The 20,302-nt window shown below is 40.2% G+C and overlaps 1 protein-coding gene across 4 annotated transcripts in view; it reads left to right on the top strand.

Moving 5' to 3' along the window:
- Positions 1-20,302, top strand: part of CACNB2 (calcium voltage-gated channel auxiliary subunit beta 2) — a 404,032-nt gene that overhangs the window by 110,250 nt on the left and 273,480 nt on the right. For 2 of the 4 annotated variants that reach the window (XM_058432056.1, XM_058432061.1), the window contains exon 1: positions 12,552-13,272. The exons of the other annotated variants lie outside the window; for them this stretch is intronic. In XM_058432056.1, coding sequence (XP_058288039.1) covers positions 13,225-13,272 — 48 coding nt within the window. In that variant the 5' untranslated portion in view covers positions 12,552-13,224. Of the gene's footprint in view, positions 1-12,551; positions 13,273-20,302 lie in introns of those variants that run through there. 4 annotated transcript variants of the gene reach the window in all.

Consider the following 20,302-nt stretch of genomic DNA (forward strand, 5'->3'; position numbering starts at 1 on the left):
TGGTGATTAGGTTGCAACATATGAATTTTGAGGGAAATGCAAAGATTCAGACCACAGTATCTACCAAATCAGAAAAGAGAAATTGAAATCCACAAACTTTAGCCTTCAAATTCAGTAGAAAAGCCATACTTTTCCAAGCGAATTAAGCTGATGTTAGGACCCAAATGAACTGTTCTTCATGAGGAAGTAGAGAACATACTGTTTGTATCAAACATAATGGGTTGGATCTTTCAAAAATTAAAAATTCATAGTTCAATTAATTTACCTTTGGTAAGTGTCTGATTCATAAGTGAGAAAAATAGAATACTTCTGTGGTCTAATAATTAAAAAGTAATTGGGCAAATACATTTTTTGAAATATTTTGTCATAAATCATATGAATCTCCCCAAGTTCTACTATTTTTTTTATCTTAAATTAGAGAAGAACTTTTTCTGTTGTATCTGTCATTCTTATAGTGTTCTCAACTAAATCCAATAGGAAAAGAAAAATTGAGATTTTCCTCATTCATTTCTTTGTCACTATGTAGCTCATAGCTAATTCAATATTAGGAGAAGTGAGCTTCTTTTAAACATATCTTAAAAGAGAATGTCTGTGATCTCATTGGACATATCCGATATCACTCTCCGAGAAGTCTTCCTCTTGTTCTGTCCTGTAATTTTGTGTCTTTGTAACCAACATCGTTTGATAGCCCATCACTTCCTCTCCTCAGATCCTCATTTCCTTCCTTATCTGAGTTCCCGTGATGGAGACAGACATTCTCAACTCTCTGTTCCTCTCTCCCGCTGTCTTATTCTCCTGGGAAATCTGACATCAGGCTAAACCTGACTCTCATTCACTCTGCCCTTGAATTTCAGCTGACAAACATAGTGGGGGAAAAAGACCACTCTGGGGACTGTTTTACTGGAAGTTCATGACCGCAAATATCCACCTGCACTCAATTCTACCTGTTGATTCTGTTTTCCTGACCAGTCCACTCACCTACCCCTGAGAAGTCTCCTTCACACCTTCCTTGTTCTCAAATCTGCAACAGTTTCTCCCGTCTCCTCATTCTCGGTTAATGATCTTTCTCCTAATTTCATCTGAGAAAATAGCAACTCTCTAAAAAGACCTTCCCACTACTGCTACCATTAAATCCACCCACTGGTACCCAAATCCTCTGCTTCCTTCCTGCGACAGTGGGTGAACCAACTAAGAGTCTATCTGAGCCAACCACTCTGCTCATGCATAGGGTTCCAGCCCCTTGGCCTAACCAAGGACTTTGCTCCTACAGTTATCTATGATCTCTGTTGAAGTGTCTTTTGTTTTTCCTTTCTTACCTGTAATACCTCCGACTCCAAGAAAAAAAAATGTCTTATTCTTGCATCTCTTTGCAGCTTTGTTTTCATTTTTCTACTCTCTGCTAAAGAAAATCTTCTTGAAAAATGTGTGTCCACCCACTGTTCACCTCGCTCTCTTTGTTGAACTCATTTCAGACTCTTGACCCGGTCCCCCCAATGACTTCACTTGAGATGCTGTCATCAGTGGCCTCTCCCTGACCAGACCTGATGGTCAGTTCTCAGTCTTCATCTTACTTGACCTCACCTCCAATGGGCGAGATGCTCCAGGCATCAGTTTTCAGCTCCTCTTTCTTGGGAAATTTCTCAAGGGAATTTCATGAAAGCTTGTGGTTCTCAAGACCATCTATATGCCACCTTCCTAGTTTATTTCTCTACTCACACCTCCCTTCCGGACCCTGGGATTATATATGAAATTGCCTACCTGACTGCTCCACATTGATGTCCTATAGACTTCTCAAAATTAATATCCCTGCAAAAGTATTTTTTGTTTTCTCCTCTGAGCCTGCTCCTCTCTAAATATTTTTCTTCTCAGGAAATGGAGCAATCATGTGAATGGCTGCTCAGCCCCATCTCCCCCTTCCAGCTTCCAACTGGACTCATTCTTGGATTGTTTCTCTCCAATAAGACATCAATCTATAGGTCAATTCTGTCACCCTGGACTTGAAAATATATCCAAAATCCTACCACTTCTCAAGATGTCCTCACACAAACACCTTAGACCAAGCCCTTCTCTCTTATCTGAACTATTGCAATAGTCTAAAAAATCATCTCTGTGTTTCCTCATTAGCTCTTGGCAGTCTCCACACAGCAGGCAAAATACTACTTCTGAGATATAAATCAAGCTAGGTGTCCTTTTCAAAGTCCTCCAATGGCTTTCCTCCCAATTAGAAGAAAATCCAGTCCTCGTGGTAACTTGGTGAACTTACATGATCTAGCCACTCAACAGGCTTCATCCACAGGCAACTTCTTATCGTCCTTTCTGTGGGCAAAGTGTGTTCCTGCCTCAGGGCACTTGCCTGGACTTTTCTTCTGCCATGTTGTCTGACTTCTTCACTTTATTAACTTTGTTCTGCTCAAAACTCATCTTTCTAAGAGGTTGAGGAGGTCTGCCTATTGTCAATTTTATCTATTTTTTTTTTTTTTTTTTTTTGAAAGTTGTCCATTCTAAGTGTAGAGCGTGCCTACGCCAGCAATGACTATGGAAGAGTGTCTTTTATTTTTGGAAAATTAAATATTTAAGATTTAGGATATCTAGATACTTACGACCACTATACAGCCTAGCGGTAGAATCAAGACCAATGCAAATCGCTTTTGAATGAAACAAGATCCATGTTTGGCTTCCTCCATTTCTGTTTCCCCATCTCTGCTTTCTTAAGCCTTCATCCAATTATCCAATACCGTGCAGGTTTATGCTCCAACTCCCTCCCAGGTCTGCTCTTACTCCTGAAGTGTTCATGCACCAAAGCTACCTACATCGTCTTCTCCCCAGTCTCTGGAACTTCTCATTGGTAGTTAGGTGTTCGCAGGAAAAGCCATTTGCTTTAACTACAGCTGCAAGCTGAGGTGGATGGCCTTCCCTTAAGTGTCTTTATATTTTATTACTTCCAGCCTTATTAGTAAATGATATACATCTGTGTTGAGTAGTCTTAAGGTCTTTGCCATCAAATATTTATCTGAAGCTCATTGATGAGAAATAATACTCAGTGGGATTGTTTAATAGACACAGAATCCATTCACTGTCTAAAACTCTGGTTGGGAGCTAGATTTTTACAGTTCAACAAATCTGGGTTCAAATCCTATTTCTGCTGCATATGAATTTTGTAGCCTTAAGCAAGTCTCTCAATTATTTTTTTTTTTCTTTTCTTTTTTTTGAGATGGAGTCTCACTCTGTCACCCAGGCTGGAATGCAATGGCGTGATCTTAGCTCACTGCAACCTCCACCTCCTGGGTTCAAGTGATTCTCCTGCCTCAGCCTCCTCCTGAGTAGCTGAGGTCACAGATGCCTGCCACAACGCCCAGCCAATTTTTGTATTTTTAGTAGAGATGGGGTTTCACCATGTTTGCCAGGCTGGTCTTGAACTCCTGACCCCAGGTGATCCACCCACCTCGGCCTCCCAAAGTGCTGAGATTACAGGCGTGGGCCACCATGTCTGGCCTCAACTCTTAAGTCTGTTTCCTCATTTGTAACCCACTGTATTAGTCCGTTCTCACACTGCTCTAAAGAACTACCTGAGACGGGGTAACTTATGAAGAAAAGAGGTTTAAGTGACTCAGTTCCACAGGCTGTATAGGAGGCATGGCTGAGAAGCCATCAGGAAACTTATAATCACGGCAGACAGGTGAAGGGGAAGCAACCACATGTTACCATGGTGGAACAGGGGAGAGAGCGCGCAAAGAGGGAAGTGCTACATGCTTTTAAACCATCAGATCTCATGAGAACTCACTATCACAAGAACAGCAAGGGGGAAATCTGCCCCCATGATCCAATCACCTCCCACCAAGTCCTTCCCCAAACACTGGGAATTACAATTCAACATAAGACTTGGGTGGGGACACAGAGCCCAAACGTGTCACCCAGGGATAAAAAGTAATAGTTTTCTTCATAATTGATATGAGGATTAAAGAAATAATGCTCACTGGGTGCCTGTATCAGTAAATAAATGTTAATGTTTTTTGTCATTGTTTCTATTATTATTCTTGGGTCAAGCCAAATCTATAAGGAGTTAATTATCTTATCTAACTTATTCTCCCTTCTCTCTGCCCGGATTAGTTTACTGAATGTTGCTATGGTGGGAAACCTTTAGCTTCCCCTGTCCGTCAGTCTAAGAAGCAGCTTTTCAGAACCCACTGTGGCATTTACCGGAAGGAATGCTGTTCATAAGTTTACACAATGTTCCTTTTTATGGGGCCTCCAGGAGAAATCAGTGTCTGGTGTTAGTGCCAAACAGAGTCGTTCTTCTGAGCATTTGGTTTATTTTAAGCTTATGGATGGTAAATTACATAACCGACCGAGTTTCCCTTTTTGAGTTGGCTGCTCGAAAGCTTACAGCCAGATCTATGGCTCATAGTAAGAAGTACTTCCATTATTATGGGATGCATTTTGAGCCTTATTTTTGCATTTTGTATTGCCATCTTTGCTTTGCTTTTTTTCTTTTAGTCCCTCTTTTATGTTATTTAAGTGTCATTTTAAAATTTATCCTTGTAAATTGCCTTAAATTATTTCTGAAACAAGGTGAGGAATAGATAGATACATAGCTATAGGTAGACGAAATATGGTTTCAAATATTTTGTCATAGTGCTTATATTTAAGAGAGGTTTAATTTTTATAAGAAGATACTTGTGGCATAAAGTGAATTTTCCAATTGGTAAAATTTCAGACTTTGCAAGAAAGGGGAAGGAAAAAGTATGAGGTGGGAATGTTTTTGCAGAAAGGTGATTTGGGAAACTGCTAGAAGGGGAACTTCTGAAAGGTAGGCAGATGATGACTCGGACGGAAAAGTGTCTGTTGTATGACTGGATTGGTTAATTAACCATTATGTGATCCTCCAAGGTCAGCTTATAAAATTAATTTTCACCTTTGAAAGAGAAGGTAGGAAGAGGTTTAAAGCCATGGGCTCAGGAGTCAAACATCTGGATAGAAGTCCTAACTCTGCCATTGCCTTGAGCAACTTGCTTGACTTCATAGTGCCTCAATCTCCCCATTTATGAAATGGAGATGAAGGGCTCATGGAGTTGTCATGAGAATCAGAGGATGAGCTAGTGACGTGTTTAGAATAGTGACAGGAACTTAGCAGGAGTCAGTGCAACTCTTTTTACCTCTTCGCTTGAGTCCCTGGGTTTTTAAAAAGTTGCAAACAGTCCATTTTTTAAATGAATTGCATAGTAAGGTAAGTCACATACTGATGGGGCTGAGTACATAGCAATATTTATGACAAGTATGAATTTTAATAAAAATATATACAGTTTATTAGATATGTCATAGAATTCTAAAATCTATCAGGAGTATTTTATGGCAACTTCAGAGACAAGGTATGTTTCTCTCTCGTGGTCTTTCCAAACAAAGAGGAAATCAAAATTGCTGTTCGGAAATATTTTATCCTGTTATCATCCTAGATTTGTTCATGAAATGTTACACTATGAATAGCCTTTCTTGTCTTTTGCCACCAAAAAGCTACCATTTTCTTTCTTATATACATGTTGCATTTTCTTAGATCTAAAATGAATGAAATGAACTGGTCAAATGGATTCTCTGAGAGTGTGGAAAATTTAAGACATGAATATGCCTCGCCTCTTCCCCTCTCCTTCCTCTCTTCCTCCACTCCCTGTAATAAAGAGAATTTTACTTTTCTCTACTGAGCACTTCTCCTTCCATCCCCATCTAATAATGTTCTATCATTGCCCCCCCCACTCTGGAGCACAAAACCTGAAGAGTGGGCACGAAGAAAATTGGCTGAAGATACAAAATAAAAGGAATCAGGTTTTTGTTTCCTGGCTCTTCTTGTTTAGAATCTGAATGATGGGTACAATAGGGCAAATGTAAAGAAAAAATGTTAAAAGCACAGAAACTAAGCAAATTTACATCATATGAAGCTGAGGGATGTAGGTTGAGGGAGAGAGAGTCAGGAGCTCTGTACCTGGGAGAGTCCGTTTTTGATGTTTTTGTTTGTGCTAGAAAGTATAGGTCCTCAAATGGCTTTGGTTATGACAGAGTCAGGGAGGAAAGGAAAAAGGATGTTTGAGAAGTGTTGCTGTGGGTTATAGGATCCTGTGTTACATCCTTTGAGCTATGCAATTAAAGATTGGCATTTGATTTTCAAGTTTTTGTTGCTACATTGTATTCCTTTAAGTATGACTGGGCTACCAGAGAACTGGGATTTATTAGTGTTGCACAACCTTGTTCTTACAATCTTGAATGTAGCAAGTGTAGTCTACCTCAATAACACAAAATATGTCTTAAATTTATCATTGAGGTTTAGTGTGCATTCCATGATTATTAGTAATTTCAAAAGTATGACTTTTTCCCTAATTATATTGCTTTTAGTTATCTTATTTACTTCTCCTGCTATCTGCGAATAGGTGGTAAATAAACAAATGTTGCCACTCTCTTTACTGAGAAAAAAAAATGGTTGACTGTTGGTCTGAAAAACAAAACAAAAACCAAAAAAATCCTGTAGATCAAAAGAGAACCCAGACACTTTGGTGAGAAATAAAGGAAAATTAGAGAAAGGTTGTCAGTTCTGTAGAAGCTGGAATGAAATCAAGTGTGCATTCTGGGGGCTAAAGAAGTGGAGTTCAGTGGAAGCTGCAAGCAGCCAGATAGAGATTTTGTTCAGGACCCTAAGGAGAGAAATGAGGACTGGACCAAGAAACAGAAGCACACTGGCACCGACATGAAAATAAAGGTTTATCACAGATTGGATTACCGGAGACTGAACTTCAGAAATGCACGGAAATGTTCAGGAATGAGAGAACACGGGAATGTGTATGTATTACATTGAGTTTCATTTTCTGTTTTCTGTACTTGCACTTACCTACTTGAATTCCCCAATATCTAATAGATTCATTCATTTTCGTTATCTCCCGTCTTCAGCTCCTTAGCATGAGAACATCCTCTTTTGCTTGGATAAAAGTACTTCCTAGCTGGTCTCCCTGGCTTCTCTCTAGCCGTCTTCCAATCTGTCTTCTACTCTACTGCCAAAGTGGATTTTAAATGGCACAAATCTGATCACGCCTCTTGAGAGAAAGAAATCCCACTGCTTTTTAGTAGAAAGAGAAAAGATCCCCAGCGTGGCCGTCGTGGTCTTGCCTGATAATCACCTGCCTCTCTAACCTCATCTTCTCCTCTCTCTCTCACTTTATTCTCCAACTGCTTAAGCTGGGCCTTCTCCCTTCTACCACAAAGACCTTCCCTCTCCCTGCCTTATCTCCCCTGCATTTAGTTAACTCCTTCCCACCCTTCAGCCTCAGCTCAGGTAGCAGAGTGCCCCAGAGACACCTTTTCTGACCCTACCAATTCTCGAAGATGTCAACCCGCTCTACGTTTTCATAGTATTCTGTACTTTCATGCAAAGATCTTATTAGCTTGTAATTACATGCTTATGTGATTATTTGATTCAAATTGCCTTGCCCCCTGGATTTTAAGCTCCTTGAAGGCAAGGACATTAGTTGTTTTACTTGTTGTTTCCCTACTGGTGCCCAGCAGAGACACGCACTTCATGAGCAGCACTCAGTTGATGTTGTTGAATGAATGGATGAATAGAGACAGTTGGTCCTTTTTTTGTTTTTACTGAAATTAGCAAAAGAGTTTTTGGTCAACTTAAGGACCCTAGGCTCTTCATGGTTGCAGACGTACTATGAAGGGAGGGTCTAATGAGTATTTGAGCAGGTGTCTGTCGGAGGAGGGACCCTTCTTTCCTAAAATCACAGCCACAGAAAAGTCAGAAGCACTTAAGCAGAGTCAATTCTGACAAAAATCCTTCAGTTCTGCTACAGAAGGCTTCTTTAGGTCTTTCATTTCCTATTATCAAAGAGTTCTCTTCTTGGAGGAAGCACTTCATCTGATGTTTAACTTTGACTGTGTTCTTGCCACTCCTAACTAATAGTAACGTAGAAAGTGAATAGTAAAGAAACATTAATCCTCATACTTTCAAAAGACTGGCCAAGAATAAATCCCTTGGATTAAAAAAGATATATCTTCCATCGATATTATCTACATTTACCTTTGATTACTTTTAATTTGTTGATTTTTGTCATTGAGCCTCTTCTTAACGCTTTTCAATATTTTGCTTTTAAGATATCTCATATTATAACAAAATAGCTAATTTAGCAATTCATTAGGTTTGTAATTTGGCTACATGAGCCAAGCAGCTAGTTTTTATTGACTTTATTTGATTATTTAGTAAATGAACTGTTATTATAGACAAGTATACAAGCTCAAAAGATTTCAATTTCTTGCTGAAGTTGAACTATTGACCAGGTTATTTTTAGACTCAACAGTCTGGAATTTTTTTTCTACTTCTTAATAAAACAACAAATATTTTCACATTTAAAAGTTTCAATAATTCTGTATGTACTACCAGTTCAATTCTAAACTCTTCGCTGTGTCTAAACTCTTTTGCTGGGACCCAGGTAGGCCCAGCCTGAGTTCCTGATTCTCTTCTCCATTCTTGCCTTTTCTTTTTCCCCTCTTCTACTCCCCCGCCTCCTCCACAGGCTTGGGTCTGTGAATTCATCATTGATTCTAGAAACACTTTGAGGTGCTTTTAAAATACATGTTTAGGCCAGGTGTGGTGGCTCAGGCCTCTAATCCCAGCACTTTGAGAGGCCAAGGTGGGTAGATTACATGAGCTCAGGAGTTCAAGACCAGCCTGGGCAACATGGCAAAACCCCATCTCTACAAAAAATACAAAAATTAGCTGGGCATGTTGGCACATACCTGTAGTCCCAACTACTACTTGGGAGGCTGAGGTGGGAGGATCACTGTGAGCCTAGGAGGTTGAGGCTACAGTGAGTTGAAATTGCACCACTGCACTCTAGCCTGGGTGACAGAGAGAGACCCTGTCTCAAAAATTAATAATAATAATAATAATAGTAATAATAGTACAAGTTTAGCATCTGTAATTGGAATCAGAGCAAAAGTGCCAATATAGGAGTTAATGTCTCTTTCTTGGCGTAGTCCAAATGTAAACACTATTGGGCCAATATGGCAGCTCCCTTGTCCTAGGGACTTGGGTCTGTCTTGTCGCTCTGTTCTCCTGAATGTACAGCTTTCTTCTCATTATAAATGGCTGTCCCAGCTCTCAGCAGTGACACATGACTTAGGTATTGGCACATGGCATTTCTGCATCTGCCCATTGACCAGAATCTAGTCCCATGGCCATCCAAGTTGCAAGAGAAGCTGGGACATTCGTCTTAGCCCAGCAGCCAATGTCTATTTCTATTACTGTAAATGAAGTAAAGAATGGATCAGGAGGGGACAACTATGAATCTTTATGATACCTACGAAGTTTCAGTCACTGTGCTAAGTGCTAGGGATATAGAGCTAAGTAAAGACTGAATCTGGGGGAGAACTGAGTTTAGACTGAGGACTTGGGGTAGATCCCTGTTGTCTGAAGATACCCTTCTTCGTATACACTATAGAAACACAATTTGTTCTGTGTATATTCTGTATGTAATCTTCTGTGCTTTTGCATTTTCTGCCCATTGCCTGGGATTCTTTCTCCCCCCCACTTTCCACTGAATGCAATTCTATCCATTCTGCAAGGCTAGCCCAAGTGTCCTCATCTTTGTGAAGGCTCTATTGTTCCTTCCAGGGATGGTTAGGAGTTGTTTCCTTGGCGTTCCCATTGCTCTTAAACACTGTGTTCTGTTTCCTTTGTTTTTTGAGATGGAGTCTCCCTCTGTCACCCAGGCTGGAGTGCAGTGGCGTGATCTCGGCTCACTGCAACCTCTACCTCTCAGGTTCAAGCAATTCTCCTTCCTCAGCTTCCCGAGTAGCTGGGATTACAGGCATGGGCCACCATGCCCAGCAGATTTTTGTATTTTTAGTAGAGACGAGGTTTCGTCATGTTGGTCAGGCTGGTCTCAAACTTCTGACCTCAGGTGATCTGCCCACCTGGGCCTCCCAAAGTGCTGGGATTATAGGCGTGAGCCACCGCGCCTGGCCTCCTCAGTTGTTACAAGTGCCTAGAGGAATACATGGATTGTATTTTATTCATTTCATATCCCCAGCACCTTAGCACAGCACTGAGCAAACAGAAGGTGCTCTATAAATGTTTGCCGAATCAAATTAGTTAGTGCTTGGAATCCTTTTGTGGATTCTTGAATGACAAGGTGGGTGGAATCTCTAATGAATGGGGGAATCTCTCTTATATTGTGTATAAAAATATCATGGTTAATAAAAAGTTAAGTGAATTCCAAATCCAATTCAGAATCATAGAAGGGATAGATCGTTTCCCCAGTGTTTTCATCTTATTCTAACTTTAAGCTAAATCTTTATTCTTTATTCAGTTATTCTAGTAAAAATGTGGTGATAGAGGTGATGAAGGGGCTTTAAGAAAAAACTTGAGGCCGGGCACGGTGGCTCACGCCTGTAATCCCCGCACTTTGGGGAGGCCGAGGCAGGCAGATCACGAGGACTGGAGTTCGAGACCAGACTGCCTACCATGGTGAAACCCCATCTCTACTAAAAATACAAAAAATTAGCCAGACTGGTAGTGGGCACCTGTAATCCCAGCTACTCGGGAGCCTGAGGCAGGAGAATCACTTGAACCCAGGAGGCAGAGGTTGCAGCGAGCTGAGATCATGCCACTGCACTCCAGCCTGGGCAACAAGAGCGAAACTCTGTGCCAAAAACAAACAAACAAACAAACAAAAAACAAAAAAACTTGAATTTGAATTATGTGTTCTTTTATATTACTTAGTGTTCTTCTCACTAAAGTTTCTTTAAAAAAACAAATTGAAATCCTGCCTACTAGGAATATATCATGTATGGTTCAGAAAATGGTGAGGGTTTTTTTTTTTTTTCCACGATGTACTTCAAGAGCCAATTTGCAGTGTAATTCAGAAATTTTGTTTTACTCTAGGTTTCTGATTTAATCACTAAAGTGTCCTTATTGTCTATCTATAAACTATCTGTTATTTTCCTTTTGGACCTTCAAATCCACAAAGGTTTGACTAGTATATGATAAGACCATAGAATTTTCACAGACCATGTAGATTGTATAAGTTACAGGGTTTAAATTATGCTATTGCTTATATTACTGATAAACAAAACATGGAATCATTTTGGGACCCGGGTTGTCAGTCAAATAAGGAGATGAAGGCAGAATTTTTTTTCACCTCTATCAACCTCTTAGACTATTAATAACAATATAAAAGTGCTGCTTTAAATCATAGATTTGAAGGCCAGGCACAGTGGCTCACACTTGTAATCCTAGTGTTTTGGGAGGCTGGGGCAGGAGAATGGCCTGAAGCCAGGAGTTTGAGACCAGCCTGAGCAAAAAAGGGAGACCCCTGTCTCTACAAAAAAAAAATTTAAAAATTAGGCTGGGCACTGTAGCTTATGCCTGTAATCTCAACACTTTGGGAGGCCAAGGTGGGCAGATCACTTGAGTTCAAGAGTTCGAGACCAGCCTGGCCAACATGGTGAAACTCCATCTCTACTAGAAAAAATAAAAAAAAAAAAACAAAAAGTAGCCAGGCGTGGTGGTGCACACCTGTAGTCCCAGCTACTCAGGAGGCTGAAGCAGGAGAATTGCTTGAACCCTGGAGGTGGAGGTTTCAGTGAGCTGAGGTTGTGCCACTGCACTCCAGTCTGGGTGACAGAGAGAGACACTGTCTCAAAAAAAAAAAAAAAAAAAAAATCAACCAGGTGTGGTGGCATGCACCTACAACCCTAGCTACTTGGGAGTCTGAGATGGGAGGACTGCTTGAGCAAGGTAATCAAGAGTTCAAGGCTGCAGTGAGCCATGATTACACCACTGCACTTCAGCTTGGGCAGTAGAGTGAGACCCTGTCTCAAAAAAGCCTTGAGAAAACACTGGTAAAGTGTTGAGAATTAATTGTCTTTTATTTTTCCAGGAACCTAAAGGATGTAGTGGTGGTTAATCTGTGATGTGAAATCGTTAACACACCTTCTTAGGTCTCAACAGAATATGGAATGACTTGGGCATGGGGGCAAATTTGAATCAATATCTATGACACACTAAAGGGTTTTATGAATCATTGCGTGTTAGAATGGCTGATATACCATTGAACAGCTGAATCTCCACATGTCTTAATGATTCATCTTTTTAGGTGTGACATGTACAGGGTCTTTAGGGAGAATATTAGGATCAGCTCAGTCCCTGAAAACTGGGTCTTTAAGGAAAGATCTAAATAATAGCTTACAAAGAATATTGACTTGGGAGCTCTCACACTTGGAAGGCAGCCTTATGTAGTTTGTTATATCTAAATCATAGGTGGCATGTGATCTAATGAATTAATGAGGTCTGTGTCGGATCAAATTCGCCTTCCAGAGTTATGTTTATTTAACATGCTTTAACCCAGAAAAGGAATATTTGCCAGTGAGCACCAAACAACTGCGCCGCAGTGCTTGAGCGAGTCAGGTCCTGAGGCCACTCTGGCGATCCTCCTTACAATTCATGTGAAATACCTACTGCAGGACAAAGCATCTGACGGTTTGGAGGATGTTTCTGTAGTCCTAGGAACCCACAGTGAATTCGAGTCTAGACTCAGTCATTTTTCAGGGTCAGGGGAGGAGGGAGAAGTAGCAAATCAGATATGCCCAAAACGTTACAGAGGTAACAGTGAATCCAGGATGCTGCTGTCAGCCTGTGCATTGTGAAGAAGGCAGTCATAGCCGAGCAGCCGCGGGAGCAGGAACAGCAGCGTGCTAAGAAGCAGTCACATAAACAGCAGCAGGGGTAGGCCTCCTCCTTTTTAAAAGCAGAATACTGCAGGGTCGCGAAATGCAAGACACTCAGAGGTTTGAAAATCTCCCGAGTTGAGAATGGCTACTGTAAAAGCGTCACCAAGAAACTCTGATGATCTGGACAGCCCTAACTCTGTGTTAGCAATACTTACTTCCGGAAAATTAATGCTACTTCTTGTAGATTTTTGCAAATAGGAAACCCCCCTGAAGAAGATCTCAAATTACGCCCCCCACCCCCAAAAAAAGACAAACAGGGGAGAACAAAGTTTTGGCATGCCTGCAGGAACGGTGGCTCTTTTAGAAGCTACCTAGGAGGCAGAAAGCTAAGTGATTTGCTCATGCCTCTTACCTGGGAGTAGAAGGTGGGAAGAAATGGACCGAGGCTGTGACGAGAAGACAAGGCACAGTGCAACTTGGTGAAGCCACACGCTGACTGCGTTCTGCCCCCTCTTCATGCAGTGCTGCGGGCTGGTGCATCGCCGGCGAGTACGGGTGTCCTATGTAAGTTTCTATTGCTGTAGAATTGCAGCTGGGAGCTGAAAATACTATTTGTGTCTGTCTGGTGTATGTTGCCTCTTTCAGCTGTTTTTATTCCCTGTGCTGAACCAACCAGACAGTCGATCATTTCGTACCATGAGTTTTCAAGGAATCTGAGGTATAGGAGATTCTGAGATATTTATTTTTTCCCAGAGATGTTTTTATCTATCTTTTGTGCCTTGTGACTTTGATAAGGTTGGAAATAACTTGCACAGGGATTGGTCTGAGAAGTCCATTGTCTCAGAGATCTGCCTCATTCAAACCAGTTGCTACTCTCTTTTACCTAGAGTAGTCCTGTTTTCATATGTGAATGATGGGATGGTGGGGGGGAGAAATACCACAGAGTTTGACAAATTATAGATAGGCGCAGAGGCACTAAATCCTATTTTGAGCAGCTTCAGAAAAATAGTAGATAATAATCACTGGATGGATGACACAGCTGTTGCAACAGCTTTATCATCCTGTGACTCTTTCACTGAAATAGCCCTTATTTCATGGCCCTGCTGTGTTTTGCAAAATGGCTGTCTGAGTATTAAATTCTACAAGGCAGGCTCACACAAATATTGAAGTATCACTACTTAACATGATTGGATGCTAATTGCAATATGCTGTGCCGTACACTAGCCGACCAGCTCCGAGCAAGCGCTGGCTTGATTTTCGTACTCCTTTTGCGAGCAGCCACTCTGTTTTCAGGGAGGGATGTGAGAGGGAACAGGAGGTTTATGCAGGCTGGGCAAACTGCAGTGCTGAATTGCTTAACACTGGTTTGACATTCCTGACTGCAAAACAAATAGAAAATTGACAAAGCAAGCTAATCAATACTTAAAGTATTGAAGGTAAAGAAACCCGTGACCTTGGAAAATTGGCCACAAAAAAGAGATATATGTGAGACTTACAGGACAAACAAGGTCAAAATGTGATATGATCTCAATAATAAAGTTGGAAACGGTGAGGGGGCGGGGTGGGATGGCAGGGAAGAGAGAACTATGCTGTCAAATCTTAAAGACAGTATTCAATTTTATTAAATAAGTAAAAGCATGAAAAATCCCTTTGATTTAAAGGTTTTTGTAATTGTTACATATTTGGTGCCATTTGTCTTTTGAATGCAACAGTTGACATATCAGAAATCAATGGAGTAGTGAGGTAGCCAGCCAAGATTTCTAAAGACATCTGCGGGGATAGATGGTTTTTATCCAATCAAAAAATTAATTGCTTTTTAAATAAGATTTGGGAATAAGTGTTACCAACTTTTTAGAGTATAAGATTAGCCGCCTAAAGAAAACCTTAAGTTAAAAACAAAAATAATTTTAATTTAAAAATCCATAGTTTCTAGAATAATGAAGAGTGAGGATTTCTTAGCTTTCTGTGTTTCTGTTTATTCTTGTATAATGAATTAGAAGAAATCCATGGTTATGTGTGCCTGTTGAATACAAAAATTCTGAAATAAGGCCTCCAACAAAGCAACAAATTTTTACCCTACTTATTTTAGTTCTTCTTCTTACACTGAACATGTAAATAAATAGAAAGAAGAGACAACATAATCTGGATTTTTGAAGTCTTGATTGAAAGTTACAGAGACTTGGTTCATCTGCTCATTCTCAAATATTTTTACCCTGTATTTTGAATAAAGTACCACAAAATATAGAGCACAGATGTCTTTTAAAGATAAAAGAAATGCATACCCTTGGTCACTAGAAATAAATTTTCACTTACTTTAGAGCGTTTCTCTCTTGGGAAGCCTTACCTCTAACCCACCTGCTGCTGTTTTAACCTCTCCTCTTTGACACTTTATGGATTGCAGTTTTCTTTACAGATGGCCAACCCAGAGTGGAAGATTGGTTAAATCTGAAACCTATTTTTTTCCTTGAAGGAAAAGAACCCACTGTGCATCTATCTGTAATGGAGACTTTAGATTTGTCTGCAAAGCAGATGAGTCTAGAGGCTGCTCATTGAATACAAAGGGCGGTCAGACCCCTATGTGGTACTAGTGGTTAGGACCTCGTCACACTGGTTGAGCTGTCCTGGTGTCCTTTCTCAAATCTGTTGTCAGTTTCCAGGAATCACAATTCTGATATTACTGGAACTAAATGTCAGTATTTATATACATACATGTATGCATATATCTGTTAGATCTAATTACATAGAGAATATATTTTAGATGTAATAGAAATCAATTGATAAATATGCACCTGTGTGTGCGTGTATCTTAATCTCTCACTAGTTCTTATACCTTTTCTTTTTAGTATGACAGCTTTCTTAAGAATTCCTCCTACTGAAACATTGTCTCTCAGAAAGAATATGAAAGTTATGTGGGTTTCAAAGAAAGTTATACGCATATGCCATAGTTCTTTATTTCTAGGTTTTTACCTTTCTAAGCTGTTGCTTTTATTAGGTTGCCTCCCCTCACTTGTTTAACGTTACCTTCAGATTCAAAACTTCTCTGAGCAGTGGGCTCACAGAAGTAGGCTGTAGGCTGTAGCTCTGTCTTGCTCTTTAAGACTCAATGCATAAGCCTTTTATTCTTGACATTATTATTGATGTTCAATATCTGGTCTTCATTCTTTTGTTTACTCGTAACCATCATTCTTTTAGAACTCAGCTTCACAGCTCAGAAGTAATTCCTGTGTTTACCTAAACTGTCTTGCTATTTTGTTAAGGACACGAAAATCTGTGAGCTGAATAAATACTCTTAAATGTAAAAGGATATATAAACATGGTAAGCTCTGTGTGCATTTCTGTGAAACGCTTCTCAAGTATTGACATTTGCATGCTTTGGAGAGCAGAGATACTAACTCTTTTTGGTAAGCTTTTTGAAAAAATGTTTTAATTTTTGTGGGTACATAATAGGTGTATATATTTATGGGGTACGTAAGATGTTTGGATACAGGTATGCAATGCCTAATAATCTCATCATGGACAATTGGGTATACATCCCATCAAGCATTTATCCTTTGTGTTACAAACAATCCAATTATACCCGTTTAGTTATTTTAAAATGTACTATTATCGAAGTATAACATACATGCAGAAAAGTGGGTGCAGAAATTATATAAGCGTTGAGCTCGAAGAATGTTCTCAAAGCAAACATGCCTGTGTAACCAACACTCAAATCGAGAAACCAAGCATTGCGAGCAACCTTCTCCTCCCTTCCAATTCCAGCTGTCTCCCACCTCCCCCAGGGTACCCACTAAACAGACTTCTAACATGGTGGATTGGTTTTTCCTGTTTCTGAATTTTATTCAAATGAACTCAAACAGCATGTACTCTCCTCTCAGCCAGCTTGTGTTGCTCACTATTGTATTCATGATATTAACCCACGTGGCTGCACATAGTTGAAGCTGCAGTTTCTCGTGCTCACGGTTGTACAGTATTCCATTGTGTGGCTCTACGATGACTTAGTGATCCATGCTACTGTTGATGGGCATTTGGGTAGTTTCCAGTTTGGGGCTATCATAAATAGTGCTGTTATAAACAGTTGGGATATGCCATATTGTGAATGTTTATGTATGCATTTCTCTTGGATGCGAATCAAGGAATGAAATTGCCGAAATTGCCAAGTCATAGGGTACAGTCTAAATACATTGTGCTTAAGTAGATGCTGGTCAGCAGCTTTCTGAAACATTGGATCAATGTTCATTCCCACCTCCGTGCCTTCCCCTTACACCTAGTGTTGTCATTTGCATTTTAGCCTGTCTGATTCGTATGTCAGAGTATCCCATTATGGCTTTGCTGTGCATTTCCCTGATAACTAATGAAGTCAAGCATGTTTTCATATATTTATTGACCATTTGGCCATCTTCTTTTTTTTTTTTTTTTTTTTTTTGAGATGGAGTCTCACTCTGTTGCCCAGGCTGAAGTGTAGTGGCGCAATCTCGGCTCACTGCAACCTCCACCTCCCGGATTCAAGCCGTCAGCCTCCTGAGTAGCTGGGACTACAAGTGCCTGCCAACATGCCCAGCTAATCTTTGTATTTTTAGTAGAGACGGGGTTTCACCATATTGGCCAGGCTGGTCTTGAACTCCTGAACTTGTGATCTGCCCACCTCAGCTTCCCAAAGGGCTGGGATTAAAGGTGTGAGCCGCCACGCCTGGCCATTTAGCCGTCTTCTTTTGTGAAGTACCTGTTCAAGTATCTTGCTTCTTTTTGTCTTAGGTTATCTGTCTTTTCAGGCATTTTCGTTCAGAAAAGAACAGGCAGGGAGAAAAGCATCCGGTGATTAGCACAACAAAATCATTAGAGACAAATGTTACCGACAGAGATATATACAAATGGAATCAGACTTAGCCTGGGTTTGAATTTTGATATAATCATTTATTTACCATGTGATAGTGGGGTTCTTTTCTTTCTTTGAGTCTCAGTTTTCTCATCCATATAATCAGGATAGTAGTAAAATTTCAAAAGTTTACTGTGAGAGCTAAGATGTGCACTTACTTCTGGCCCGATATGTGGTTGTTTTTGAAAAATGAGTAGTCACTGTGTTAGGAGATCTTGACGCAGGGGAATTTGCTGTCCGCTTGGTTGCCGCCTGTGTTAGTTGTTAACTACTAATAGTATTGAAAAGCTTTAATAAATGACTAGATACTGGAAGGTAATGTAGTCCACATGTTACTAATCTCTTATAAGATCCACACTTTCCATAGTGTGTGATCACCTTCAAGCTTTTAGAGATTTAAATGTCACCAAATGACACTGCATTTGTATATATACCATAACTTAAACAATTCAGTACTGTAGTTAAATTCTGATTGTTCCAACGCACATTCACGTAGTCCTTCAAAGTTTACAAAATGCTTTTATGCCCACTATTTTATTTGACATTAAAGCAATCACTAGGGATAGGCAAAGGAAGTGACAATGTCTTCATTTTATAGATGAGAAAATTTCAAATCAGGGAAATAAACTGTACTGCCAAAGGCCACAGAGTCTGAGGATGGTGAAACTGAGATTCAAACTGAAATTGACTCATTCCATGTATAGTGCTTTGGTCATGTTGTTTTGAATGTCTTCCCAAGTTTAAATAACGGGATAATAATTAAATTAACATGAAAATGTTGTAGTGCTTTTGGGTATAAAAATCAATTATCACTGGGCTAGAGAAGTGCTGAAGTGCCAGTTCACAGAGATTTCTGGTTAGCAGAATGTAGATAGTTTACTTTTTTTTTTTTAATTGTGGTTGTTCACTCACAATTCATATTTTTCACAAGTGATCAGACTTGTCCTGCCAGTTAAAATAAGTGTGAGCCGGCCAGGCACAGTGGCTCACGCCTGTTATCCCAGCACTTTGCTAGGCCGAGATGAGCAGATAACTTGAGGTCAGGAGTTCAGGACCAGCATGGACAACAGGGTGAAACCTCGTCTCTACTAAAAATACAAGAACTTAGCCATGTGTCGTGGTGCATGCCTGTAATCCCAGCTACTCGGGAGGCTGAGGCGGGAGAATCACCGGAACCCCAGAGGTGGAGGCTGCAGTGAGCCGAGATTGTACCACTGCACTCCAGCCTGGGAGACAGAGCGAGACTCTATCTCTAAATAAATAAATAAAATAAGTATGAGCTATACACTTACATGTGCCTTGGGAAATATATTTGCCCAGTAAATGATTTTTAAAGGCATGTGTCTATGTATGTGTGTATATATACTGTGTGTGTGTGTGTGTGTATATATATGTGTGTGTGTGTGTATATATATATATATGTCTCCTTAAATCACTCAGAGCTTTTCCAGATATGTCTTAAGATGTCCTTTAAGGGTGATATTTGGCTTTTAAGACCTCTGTATCTTGGAATGTCAAGTTCATATATGTATTTTGGTAAGAAATTGATAACTTCATATTTGGAACTGCATGTGTTTTTATTAATAATAGCTTTTAATATTGGCCATGTTAAAATCCTTAATTTTTTCAGAGCTTTAAATTTGGCTTTCATTATAAACCTCACTACATAATGACGTTTTATTAAAAGAAAATAAGAGGCCGGGTGTGGTGGCTGGCTCCTGTAATCCCAGCACTTTGGGAAGCCAAGGTGGGCGGATCACTTGAGGTCGGGATTTCAAGACCAGCCTGGCCAACATGGTGAAACCCCATCTATACTAAACTTACAGAAATTAGCCAGGTGTGGTGGCAGGCACCTGTAATCCCAGTTACTCAGGAGGCTGAGGCATGAGAATCACTTGAACCCAGGAGGTGGAGATTGCAGTGAACTGAGATCACGCCACTGCACTCCAGCCTGGGTGACAGAGTGAGACTCCATCTCAAAAAGGAAAACAAAAAAATAAAAGAAAAAAGAAAATAAGATAAACTTTCATATAAACATTAAGAAGCACAGAGGCGGGAAAATGAAATTAAGTTGGTGGTTGGCAACCTCTGGGCATGTGTAGAGAATGAGCTTGTTGGTGCATGTTCAGGGTCATGGGACCCTCCGGTTGCCTTAGCACCTCCCAGCACATCCCCAGTTAACACTGATCACTTTTTCTTCCCATTGGTTGAGGCAGCTTCATGTGTGAATGACACTTCCGGGGCAGGGGCCCAGCCTTTGCACACCGGAGAAGCTCCTGCAAGTTACTCCATCACTCTGTGCCTCGACTTCCCTTTCTATGAAACAAGGATAATAATAGAGTCTTAAGTTTTCTATGATTATTAAATGTGTTAAACTATGAAAACACTTGGCACAGAGTAAGTACTCAAGTAAATGTGAACTGTTTCAATTGTGATTATTCCCACCTCCCTCTGCATCTGAGCACAACTTCTCCAATGCTGAAAAAGAGCAGTCCCTTTTAGAAGGATGCCTTCATTGTTTTAAGGAAAGCTCTTGTAAAGCATATTGAATTATGTAGGGCTGTAGTGGTCATCATCTAACTGTTCATTCATGAAGCACTTACTGAGTCCCTGCTCTTTGCCCAAGGCTATTCTGAAAGTTAGAAATGTAGAGAGGAATTGAACCTTTCATCTCTGTCCTCAGAAAAGTCTAGTCTAGTGGTGGAAATATATGAGTTTCTG

The sequence above is a fragment of the Hylobates moloch genome, unplaced genomic scaffold (assembly GCF_009828535.3).
Source record: "Hylobates moloch isolate HMO894 unplaced genomic scaffold, HMol_V3 SCAFFOLD_2, whole genome shotgun sequence".
NCBI lineage: Eukaryota > Metazoa > Chordata > Mammalia > Primates > Hylobatidae > Hylobates > Hylobates moloch.